Here is a 12,754-nt window from a genome sequence, read left to right on the forward strand (position 1 = left end):
CGCACAACCAGGATACCAGCTCGAACTAGATATTTAGCAACACCTCGCTGGTTGGACGCTCTTGCTATTGAAAAACAAACTTACATCACTTGGTCCAAATGTGCTAGATTGATAAGCACGCCACCATCATCCATATCTCCTAAACAAATTTAGAGTTTGTGCTAGGTTGTGATCCAACACATTGGAACACGTTGCCACCCTACACTATAAAGCCATGACCTTGTGGGTTTAACTGTTCCACCTAAACTTCCCTTGTTAACTTCAAACCCTGTAAGGATCCCCACACAACTTTCCCATTCACACCGCAAGTTGCCACAATCATGAGACTTCTACCCCAAATGCTAATAGCCTCTGCAAAATTCACATTCTTTAGTCTAGTGATCAATAAACTTAAAGAATAGTAAACAAGTACGCAAAAGAAGACAAATTGGATGACCCAAAACTCATGCATGGGCTCATTTTTATACTCCTATATGTGATGACATTGTTTTATTCTCATATAATTTGGATGATATGCAACATTTACTTGATGTATTTATTGGACACCATTTGTCAAATACGTGGGATAAGTGTTGACATGGACAAAACAAAAATGATGGCAATACAACCAAGACATTACCCACTTTTACATTTAAAGAGAGAACGAATAGTTGGGGTGTATGCTATGAGTCAAGACTTCAAGCAGGTTGGAATAATTATTATATTTCTAAGAATCAACGCAACCAAATTGATACTTGAGGATGGGAAGTGATTGATGTTATCCAATGCTATGCTGTGGTAGTCCAAGAGTTAATTTTTGGAGTGGCACTATCTCACTTAGTGCATGGAATGAAAAAATAAAATCCAAAAATTGTTCTTACGTACACAATTGGAGGTAAATTCTCAACATCCTATCATATCATGCTATAAAAATAGGTGCTTAGCCCATAGTGGTACTAGCCATGCAAAGAGTAAGAAAATATATCACAAAAGTGAAGAATATGCCTTTCCATAGATTGCCAAAACAACCTTAACATAGGATGCAAGGTACAAAAAACTAACAAGAGAAAAATCCTCACATCTTGCTAGGAGAACCTTAACACTTCTTCAAATTCTCTCACACAAACTAGGTGTTGAGGTAGCATTAGGGCATCCTAGTGGAGGATGAATATCACTTACTTATCGCATGCTCAACATATAAGGTAATTCACGAGAACCATGATGGCTAGTTAGATGAGTATGATAATGTAAGTGTCATATTCTAATGTCCACCAAAAAGGGTGATAACATATATGCATGCATTATTTTTACATTGAGCGCTTTTACTACAAGGCAGTAACCCCCTTCTTAGGAAGGAGTCCCATTGGCCTCATCATGGGTGATAAAACATCTATTCCATTATATTACCTAGAATGTATAGGGACTTGGCTTGTAAATCCTTTACTCTTGTTAGTGCTAGTTGTGACATTTTTGTGTTGCATATTGTTTTATCACCCATGATAAGGTCAATGTGACTCCTTCAAAAGTCCTAAATAATTTCAAATGTGTGCTGAATTAAACTTGAAAATAGTGGGTTCATATAATCCAATGGTTCGGTTTGAACTAAACCAAACCACCAAATTGCAACTTAATGATTTAAACAGTTCGGTTTACGTTCAAGTTTTATTTGATAGTTCAAGTTTGATTCGATTTAGGCGGTGAAAGGTTTGGTTTAGTTTGGTTTTGACAGTTTGAAACCGCGGTTTAAAAGATTTTGGTTTGATGGTTTGATGGTTCGCTTCAAGTTTCAAAATTTTCAAACAATTTAGTTTAGACACTCTTGAACCAAACCAAACCAAACCGTTGCCAATTGTTAGTAGAGAAGGATGGAAGAAGGAAAGGCTATTGTCAATTAGAGTCATAGAAAGAAATTAAACAAGAACTAAATAGGTTTTTCATAGGTAGTGATTTCATATGAAATTAAACTTCTACAACTAATTATTAGCATACATATACATGACATCACAATTCACAACACCATTAACGAAAATCAACTATCAAAACATGAAGGAGATAAGACCACAAAAGTGAAAATAAAATTTCTCATTGTTGATCATGTTATTAGATGCCAATGTATCATAACAAGCAAGCTTTTTTCCACTCACCATTGAAAATAATCTATTCAATATTGACTCTTTGCATCAATGCTACCTACAATGATGGATAGCAAGAATAGGAAAATCATCAAAATCTTCAAATGATATAATTTCACGTCTGTGATGAACTCCTGTGCTCACACACCTCTACCTCATTTTCGTTCTCCAGTTCTTTGTGGGAATCACAACTCCTTTTAGCATCACAAAATGAAACCCAAAAACTTGTCTAGGTCTACAAAAATTATCTGAAGTGAAATATTGTTCTCATCTTGAATTTTCTTGTCGTACGATTTTGCTAAAAATGTTTTCCCACAATGTTGTAATATCTTATGCTCGTTTTGTTTATGTCCAAAAACTTGATTTAAAATATGTTATGACATCGTGGAGACCTCAAATCATGTCCAGAGTATATTAATGAGGTGATGCAAAACTCAATTGCATACCGCTCTGGCTACAGTCAGTCTTTGATTGCCTCAGAATCTTACAAAAGTTTACCTGTAGAAAAAGAAAACAAGGAGCATCATCAGTAGGTCATCTCAAGACATTATTCACAGGAAAATTACAATGGATACTAATATCATCAACCTATCTTAATAAGATCAGATTAGAAGAAAGATGGAGAGTTTATACAAAATCTTGCATGAGAAAGAGCTTGACAAAAAAAAGCCATCAAGACATCATGATTTCCTAGTTCAAATACAGCTGAAAAAATATGTTATTCATGATGTAAAAACGGCACGAGAGAGAGAGAGAGAGAGAGATAGAGAGAGAGAGAGAGAGAGAGAATGATTCCTTGACCTTGTGCTATCATCTTCATAAGATCTCATGGACAAAATACCAAATGTCCCCTAACTTCTTGGGTATTTACCGAAGTTTTCAAAAATACCAGAAATAACCCTATCTATCAATAAGTTTTGTGCTACAAAAGGAGTATTTTAGTTCTGGTAAATTGAGAAAACTTGGTGATATTCTAATTCTGGTAAATACCAGACAAGTTAGGGATATTTCAGTATTTTTACCTTTCTTGTACAGTTTCTAATATAATTGAGAGAAAGAAAGAAAGCAGATCAGACCTCGAGTCGAAACAACCTCGTCGGAACCACTAGACCAGCACCAGCAGAAACCCTAGTAGAAGACCAGAATTTCTTTACAGACATTGATTCGTCTATTTCAGGAAGGCTGATAAGGTTTCCCGCACATATGAAACAATGGCCATGTATGTTACGGTCTCTCAAATATTGCAACGGCAAATCAAATGATAGGTCTGCAAAACTGGTGACCGAGATGTCACCCCCCAGAGCATCCCTCATTTTCTCTTCACTACCATCAGGTACTATCAAATTTATAGCTCTTCTTACGTCCATAGGCCCAACACCTCTACAATGAAAACCTGGCATTTTGATTGGACCACTCATATCACAAGCAAGGGAAGCATTTCCACCAATGAAAAATCGGTCACTGATTGGAGTTGCCTTTCTGCGGAATCCTTCACCCCACGGTATTATAAACCCCCCTGATATCCCAAGATTTAAAGCTGCATTAGCAAACCCAAGTGGAATGGCACCTCGTAAATCTAGCTCCTGCCAATAAAATGCACCATACCGATTGAATTATTTATACTTAATTTGTGGGAACTGGTAGTCTAAACATACTTGTTACAGGAAACACAATGAAAAACTAGAAGTACTAAACCTAACACAACTTCAGCCCAAATCTCTAACTGCTCTGATGACATTAGACAAGCTATCACAACCCAAAGATATGGAAGCAGCATCCATAATCCCCAAGGCAATATTCCAAGCAGTGACTGGTAGGCAAAGGTACTGGTCTCATCAAAACAGCAGGCAGAACAGGGAGAGGGGAGATAATCATTGTTGATATGTTAAAATGCAAAAAATGGTTCCAATCACATGGCATAAATAGTATATAAACGCTCTACCCTGTTCCAATATAGCTTGGACTTTACAAACTTGGGCATGATCAAAGCGGAAAAGGATAAAGTGATCCAAACTGATATCATAAAATTGGGTAATGAATTAAAATGTGGATCAGCCCCAGGATCTATACACTAAAGCTTGGTTGTTTCAAGATCATGCTTAGCAGGGGTTGCCTTACCAATATTACTACATACCAATGACATTGTGTTGATCTCCGACTCTCTCGAGGGACTACAAAGACACCTAAATTATTTTCCGTCACTTTGTATAGATAAAGATTTGACAGTCAACCTTGATAAAACTGAAGTGATAGTATTTAAGACCACTTACGCATGGGTAATGAGATTAGAACCAGAATCATTCTTGAGAGAGGAAACGGAGGTATACACATGATCATAGACATATCTAGGGAGTAGCATTCTCAGGGCCTGAGTTCTGCCTACAGGAGGATGCATGTTCCTGACTTTCTCATGGAAATGCAGCTCTTGATGCCCTTGAGAGACAATGTGTAATATCCAGTTCCAAGAACCATGCACTAAATTGTGGTTGTTTGGTACACTTGTAACACCAACTCTTCTCTATGGAGTAGAAATTTAGGGACCTTAATCTTTATAGAGGACATAACTGGACAGATTTGGAGAAATCTTTAGTCTCGATGGTTGCCTGCATGATCAGGAGCAATCCTGGTGGAGATGATGGCAGGTCAATAGTGACCAAAGCAATATTCTGATGAGTGACTATATCCAATGGATTTAGAAGTTCTCTAAGCAAAGACATTCAAGACTGGTACTTATATCATCATAAGCTTGCTAAACATGGAGAGAATTATTGTTGGAATGTAGAAATGCAAAGAGGAGAGCGATCCAAGCAGATATCATTAAATTGGATAATGAAAGAACATGAATCTGTTGGAGGGTGGCAGCTCCAGACCTGCACTCTCTTTCATCTTTATTATCTCTGTACTACATTCTCTCTCTTCCCAGATTCTTCTCTCTCTAAAATCTGCAACTCTTTAAATGCCTTCTCTCTCTAGAATCTGCAACACTTTAAATGCCTTTTCTCTCTTTCACTTTTTCCAAGATATTCCCTTTTTTATTCCTAGTTTATTGTACCTATTTGGTAGTACAAGAGTCTCTTAACTACCAAACAACCATTCCCAAATTTGTATAAATAGGCTTATACAAGCCTCTTTTGTAATGAGATTATTTTTCTGCTGCTACTTACACACAAGCACAACTCTTTGGGTGTCTCTACTCTTTGCAACCATTTTTTCTACTCTTGTCTAACAGCCTTCTCACAGCTTGGCTGTGTCTATCTTGTTCTAACTCTTCTGCTGCTACTATTAACAACTTTTCTCACATGGTATCAGAGTAGTGAGGTCTCCATATCCTCAGCCTGATTTTTTTTGCCAAAGAGCACACAGACCTCTCTTCTTTTATCCCTCCCTCCCAACCCTATAGAGGAAGTTCCCTTAGCAGCCACCCTCCCAACCTACAGAGGAGGTTCTTTTTTTTTTCCTTTCCCCTCATCTGCGCCTCACCTAGCATCTAGGGAGAAGTAGAAGACCCTGAACATCTACTTACAACTGTTGTAAATTGTCCAGTTGTAGCTCAAGAGGAGGATATCCATGGCCTCACATGCCACCATTGTTTCATCAACCATTCCCCAACTCCCCAAAGAGTCCATCTTGGATGGGAACAATTACTTGGATTGGGACCACCAGTAACTTCATCCTCTTCAACCAAATCAATTGCTGGCTCATCTAACGCTGAGATTGAAGCTTGGCTAGATAAGGATTCTCGTGCTCATGCTTTCATCGTGTTTAATATTAAACCGAGCATCGCTCGTCAATTTCAAGATAGAGATGAAGAGACAGCCAATGAACTATGGACAACCATCAAAAAGAGGTATCATCGAGCTATTGAGAGCCAACTAGCAAATCTCAAGATTCATGACACTCCCAACATCATGGATCAAATAACGTAATTTGTTACTCTCCAAAAGGAACTAGTTTCTTTGGGAAGCAAGTCAACTGAAGTCAAGTTTGTACATCGTCTAATGATAAAGTTGCTTGAGTCATTCTCAACCTTTTGTGACACAATTTCTCTTCTCCCCAACACACCTGATATGAATACATTTTTTGGCATGGTACAAGACAGGGCAACAAGGAAGAAAAGTGCTCAAACTTCCAATGAGACGCTTCTACATGCGACAAGTAAAGGCAACTAGAAGCAAAATGGTAACTCCTACAACAAACCCAATCCAAGACCACCAAACAACCCAGCCTACAAGGAGCTCACTTGTCATTATTGTGGCTACAAAGATCACATTCAGCCCGATTGTCGGAAAAAGAAAAGGGACAATGCTAAGAACTCTTCTTCTACCGAAAATCAACCTACACCGAAATCCAACTCAGCCCACTCAGCCAAAGAAACAATTTTCCTTGGCATTGAGGAACATACTTCACATTTGACTGGAGCAACTACCTCAACCATTGATGAGTGGTTAGTAGATAGTGGTGCCACTTCACACATGACCTATGACAAATCCATTTTGCATGATGTGAAGCCTAGCTCCTCCCAAATCTCCATAGGAGATGCCTCAAGCATTGAGGCTTCATGTGTGGGTAATGTGTTTCTTAACACTTCTTCAAATGGCGAACCTGTCGTTCTTCAAGATGTGCTACATGTGCCTCGCATCTCTGCCAACCTACTTTCAGTCTACTGAATCACTAAGCAAGGTTATGGAGTCTACTTTGATAGCTCAGTTTTGGAAGTCATTGACACCAACAACCTACAAATTGTAGCTAGTGGCACACAAGAAGGGGGTTTATACCGCTTGAAAGGTTCCCACGGCCCCTTGGAAAAATCCAAATCTCATCTTCTTCATCTTCTTCAAGGCTCTCATGCCTTGGTGGCACAAGAAGATCCCACGTTGCGGCACGCTCGGTTTGGTCACCTCAACTACGATTCTCTACAAAAGCTCTCCTCTTCATAGCTAGTTGAGGGTCTTCCTATTTTCAAAACTCCCAATACCCCATGTGTTGCTTGTCTTCATGGCAAGCAACATCGAGAGCCTTTCCCTCATGAAACCACTCACCGTGCAACATCTATCTTGGAGTTAGTGCACATGGATCTCCGTGGTCCCATGAAAACCACTACTCTTGGTGGTGCACGCTACTTAATGCTCATCATTGATGATTTCCCCCACAAGGTTTGGGTTTATTTTCTTGTAGAAAAATCTCAAGCCTTCACAAAATTTCAAGAATGGGTAGCTCTTGTGGAGAACGAGACATCAAAGAAAGTTCGAAAGATTAGGTCGGACAATGGTGGAGAGTTTATCTCCCAAGCTTTCCACCATTTTTGCTCTCAACGAGGCATTGCTCGCCAATTTTCTACACCCAATACTCCTCAACAAAATGGTGTTGTGGGGAGGAAGAATCGGACAGTCCAAGAGATGGCTCATACAATGCTATCTCAATTTGATCTTCCTCTCTTGTTTTGGGGTGAAACTGTCAACACAGCAGTTTACATCATCAACTGCTGCCCAACAAGAGCAGTTGCTGCATTTCAGATCATAAAAGGACTAAATTTGAGTCCAAAACCAAGAAATGCAAATTTCTTAGTTATAGCACACAATCTAAAGCCTACAGGTTATGGGATTTCGAATCAAAGTCCCTAGTCATCTCTAGGGATGTTGATTTTGTGGAATCTCAGCTGGATGACTATGATTTCACCTGAGTTGACGGTTAAAATCCTAGCTCCTCCGGAATCTCCTATTTTAGACGAAGATGTCTCACCTTCAAGCCTCCCATCTCCTCCTACTCAATCTCTAACTTCGCCAACAATTCAAACCTCCCTCAACTCCACTTGTTTCCCCTCCCTCTACACACCAACTTCCACCACTTCCCAAGTGGCTTCAAGCCACCATTCGTGATTCTCATCTCTCCAATGCTGATCTTCATGAGTATACATCTGGTTCTCCGACCAACATGAAAAGAACACGTAAGTCACAACGGCCTCCTCACTCATGCACCTTTGCCTTACTGTGCACTGTTGTGCAATCACAAGAACCCACAACAGCAAAAGAGGCCCTTGTTCTTCCAAAGTGGAAAGCAACAATGGAAGTTGAACTTGATTCCATTGAGTGGAATCATACATGGGAGCTGGTCCCACAGCCTACTCACAAGTCATCGAGTTGGCATATTTCTCTACTCAAGAAAATGTGGCTGATTTATTTCCTAAGCCACTTCCAAGGCAAGCCAATGATCAGCTCCTTGGTTGACTCAATGTTGGACTGCTGTTCTGGAGCTGAGAGGAGGTGTTGGAGGGTGGCAGCTCCAGACCTACACTCTCTTTCATCTTTATTATCTCTGTACTACATTCTCTCTTCCCAGATTCTTCTCTCTCTAGAATCTGCAACGCTTTAAATGCCTTTTCTCTCTTCCACTTTTTCCAATATATTCCCTTTTTATTCCTAGTTTATTGTACCTGTTTGGTAGTATAAGAGTCTCTTAACTACCAAACAACCATTCCCAATTTTGTATAAATAGGCTTATACCAGCCTCTTTTGTAATGAGATTATTTTTCTGCTGCTACTTACAAACAAGCACAACTCTTTGGCTGTGTCTCTACTCTTTGCAACCATTTTTTCTACTGTTTTCTAACAGCTTTCTCACAGCTTGGCTGTGTCTATTTTGTTCTAACTCTTCCGTTGCTGCTATTAAAAGTTTTTCTCACAGAGACCATTTACTCGAAAGGAATTTGCGGAGGATGCTGAAGGTGTCGTCTGATCCAGCTTTGCATCATCCAGACATCATCAGGCATACCTTTATAGACAAATTCCGGTGGAAGCTTTAGATTTCCTAGGAAGATTTCAAGTGGTGATATTTAAGAAACGCCACACAAGGAAACTACTTCAAAGCCCTTAAACAAAGTCACATACTGGAGAATTTGCAGATTTGATGGGGTTTGAGTGTTGTGTATTGCATTTTGGAACATGGAATAAGGCACCTAGATAATGGCAAAAACAGATGCATGTGTATAATTTAAGCTAACATGTGTCATCAATCATGAGCGCCAGATGGTTTTGGGTCTACTTCAATTAGGGCTAAACAGAGGACTAATCCTGCCTCTCTATTACCATATTCCACTTAAAATTATCTGCTAAACATTGAACAATTTCGGTTTTTTCTGTACTATTATCTCTCTATACACAAACTTTTAGTATATCCATCTTGTGTGAACCAAGAATTTGGATCTTGCTAGGCAGGTCCCCATAATGTTTTCTCCACTCTTTTCCTGGTCCAAAACTCCAACATGTACAAATGCACCATGCTAGGTAATAGCAACGACAGTAGGAGACATTGCATGAGCCTTAACAACTCCTAGAGTATGTGACATGATGGATAACATTATCCATAAGAAATGGAGGATGGGTCATATCCTATATGATGATTTCGCTTGATGGAGATGCTGCTCTGAGAGTGTTAAATTGTCACCACGACCTCATTCTTACAAACTAATGGTGCGTCTAAAAAATGACGAAATGATGCATCTTATACAGTAATTCATATATACTAGGTAGAGGGGTTGATCTCCGCAATTAAGATGTTTTGAGCACATGAAAAAAAAATTGTACATATACAAAGTCATGATGAATTTGGACACAACATTACAATGTGTCACTCTCAATTGTTTCAACTGTCATCCCCACAATGACCTTGACGTTCCACTATTAGTAAAGTCATAGAACCTATCTCAGATGAATGGTCAAATGATAAGAGACTTTTGTGCTAACTTTCATTCTTGTAGCATATGATCTGCTCAAACACAATAAGGAAAACCTTCACTTTCCTATATCTTAGAGTGGTGAGAGTGAATAACATCATGATAGCTTTTAGCTACAACAAGACATCCTCACTAGAACGTTCATCAAATTTTCACGTTGGATAACATGTTTTCCAACAATGGGCTCCATTATAGTTATACTTATGAGGCAGAAATGTTTTGATTTTCGAGGTCCTGAGAAACAGATCACATAGAAAGAGAAAACGAAGATATCTTAAAGTCTCTAAAAGAGCATAATGGCCTATAGATAATAACAAAGATTACAACTGTTTGTTTATGTTAACTTAGCAATGCTTGTGGCCAAAGCAAAATGTATTTCTACAATAGCTTCCTAGAATTAAATGGCTCAAAATGTAATCATGAATCATCAATGATCAACAACCAAGTTTGGTGCCTTATAATTGGAGCTGAAATTATTGCCTTATGTAAATGTCCATCATGGAAATAATCCGATATGGAAGGTTTAGTGGGACGAGGAGTTTCCAATTCCGTGTATTGATCAAACAAGAAATAACAAATAATTTATTTGCAAAAAACACACTGACTATTTATTCATAAGATAGCACGTCAATGGGGCACACTCTTGATCCTATTGATAAAGATTTTGAATACAATTTACAAAAGCCCTATGAAATCAACCATTACACTACACCTGGCGAACAAATCGAAGAAGTTTGCTGTCGGGTCCAATGCCTGCAACCTGAGTTGACGACCTTATAGCATAGCCTCTCATTGGCCTGAACACTGAGTCACGCTCGTCAATCTTGAATGTGTATTTGATCGATGATAGAAGAGAATGTCCAAGCTGCTTGCGTATTGAGGGAGATGCCATGTGGCTAGGATCCTGTAAAGTTCTCCACGTGATATTGTAGCTCAAATCATGACGTGTATCAGAAACAATTCCAGCTGAAATTCCAACAATTTGTTCTGTATATGAAGAATATTTCAACCAATCCTGGCTGAATACTGATGCACGTGTAAGTAAAGCCACTGGAAATCCCTTGAACCTTGGATAAAAAAGGCCCGTGCTCATCTCGGTTGTACCATCATAGCCATAACTAACTGTGCTGTCCCAAGTCTCAGCATACCCCAGGAGGTTCTTCCATTTAATGGAGCCATCAAAAGTCCAGCTCTTGGCCTGCAAAATCCCAAATTGTAAATCAAGGTTTCATATTCTAGAGCAGGTGCAAGCATGCATATATATTATTATAGAAAATTTGTGCCCCCGGTACAATGAGTAACTATTTCCTTGAATTATTGCTCTATCAGCAGATATTTCCTCCTTTACAATGAGTAACAGATTGTTAACATGTTTAAAGTGTGGCCACCCTTGAGCTTAAGAAACATATGTACAAACTTACTTATTTACTGCATAGCAAATTTCCAAACTCTGTATTGTCATCTATTTCCTACTGCTCTAACTGAAACCTGTTTTGTTCTTTGTACAGATAGTTTTCATGTGCATTCTTCTTCTTTATAAAAATTAGTACCACTTCAATACCCTTAGAAAAGAATGCATGCATTGTACAACAGAAAAGTGATAACGACTCTACCTCAGGCTTGGTGTAAATGCCAACATCTCCAGAATAGGAATTCTTTGGTTCTTTCACATTTACGAATACATTCGTGGTGCCAGGAAGCTCGATTGGACCCGGTTCGAGAGAGATCAAACACTCTTCGAATATTCCTAGCCCTTCGATCCGAGACATTGCGAGGGCCACTTCTCTCAAAAGCTCTTGGGAATTCTCAGCATTCTTTACTTTCTCAAATTCAGCCTCAACCACCGCATCTTTCGTTCGAACATTACCTTCTATCTTCACATCATGAACCCTCAGCTTCACTGGCTCATCAGTAAACTTCTTGAGTAAAGGAAAAGAGAATCCTTTTCTTTCTCTTTTTCCATCTTCGTTTTCTTCTTTTCCATCTTCTTCTTTTCTTTCTTCTTTTTCTTTGTCTGCTTCTTTTTTGACGTCCTCCTCTTCCAAAACTACTTTGTGTTTTGAGTTGGGCATATCATCTTTAATTCTACCTGATGCAGGTACGCTGCTTCTTCTTCTTTCTTCTTCTTCTTCTTCTTGTTCTTCGTCATCATCGTCATCTTTCTCTTCCAGCGAGCTTTCTGTCCGAGCTCCCATGGCGAGCTTTGCTGCCTGGGCAGAGAATACTGTGGGCCAAAGATCAGAATGCAACTCTCCCTTTCCAGAATTCACAAAAATGCCCCTCCTTCTCTTGAGCTTTCCCGGAATTCCCAGAAACTGCCCCTCCCTTTCTCAAATTAGGGCTCTCCAATAGACGGACTCGGCTCAAGGGCTCGCCCACAAACTCAATTAGGGTTCCATACATTGTTTCGTTATGTTATGTTATGTTTTATTATTTATATATATATATATGTATACATATCAATTAGCTTTTGTGACCTGCAAATCTCCAATCTACCCCAGGTGTAACCTTATCCAAATTTGGAATAGGATGCTGCAAATATGTCATTTCTGGCAACTGAGACCATATAAAATGATAATTTCTAGGAATATGAGACATTGTCCATATTGTCCAAAAAGCCATTATTTTTCTTTGGGTTCCCAACCAAGCCCAACTGTGCCATACAAATAAATTGATGTAGAAAGGAATGCTTATCCTCCCATCCCAAAAGATGAGATGTTGCCAAGACTTCCAATTGCAAATAATTTTATTTTCCCTTCCATGTGATGGATGCCACTCTAACAAATCCAAGATACATTGTCAAGAGGTCACTAAAGGTTGAATTATCAATGACCTTGCACATTATTTGTCTATCATTATTTACCACATGCCACAAATTTTGTCCATTGTGGTTGTCCTTCAAAAATAACCTTGA

At 39.0% G+C, this 12,754-nt stretch overlaps 1 protein-coding gene and 1 long non-coding RNA gene across 2 annotated transcripts; one reads left to right on the forward strand and one right to left on the reverse strand.

The window, feature by feature from the left end:
- Positions 1-2,034: 2,034 nt before the first annotated feature.
- On the reverse strand, positions 2,035-12,113 carry LOC147848747 (uncharacterized). Its single transcript, XM_087338167.1, has 4 exons — positions 11,454-12,113; positions 10,553-11,038; positions 3,188-3,694; positions 2,035-2,609 (listed from the first exon to the last, which is right to left on the reverse strand). The coding sequence occupies exons 1-4, from the start codon at positions 12,033-12,035 to the stop codon at positions 2,526-2,528; spliced, it is 1,659 nt and encodes a 552-aa protein (XP_087194293.1). The 5' UTR covers positions 12,036-12,113; the 3' UTR covers positions 2,035-2,525.
- Positions 6,207-7,479, forward strand: LOC147848748 (uncharacterized). Its single transcript, XR_015531880.1, has 2 exons — positions 6,207-6,671; positions 7,053-7,479. It is a non-coding gene; the product is annotated as an uncharacterized LOC147848748 (long non-coding RNA).
- Positions 12,114-12,754: the final 641 nt, after the last annotated feature.

The sequence above is a fragment of the Azolla caroliniana genome, unplaced genomic scaffold (assembly GCF_043228905.1).
Source record: "Azolla caroliniana isolate FFs.n. ecotype wild unplaced genomic scaffold, voAzoCaro1.0.p SCAF_239, whole genome shotgun sequence".
NCBI lineage: Eukaryota > Viridiplantae > Streptophyta > Polypodiopsida > Salviniales > Salviniaceae > Azolla > Azolla caroliniana.

Coding starts and splice junctions, on each gene's coding strand:
- LOC147848747 (XM_087338167.1), bottom strand. CDS start 12,035: ATGGGAGCTCGGACAGAAAGCTCGCTGGAAGAGAAAGATGACGATGAT. Junction 11,039..11,453: donor GCATTTACACCAAGCCTGAG/GTAGAGTCGTTA, acceptor GGGATTTTGCAG/GCCAAGAGCTGGACTTTTGA. Junction 3,695..10,552: donor TTCTTCGATTTGTTCGCCAG/GTGTAGTGTAAT, acceptor TTTTATTGGCAG/GAGCTAGATTTACGAGGTGC.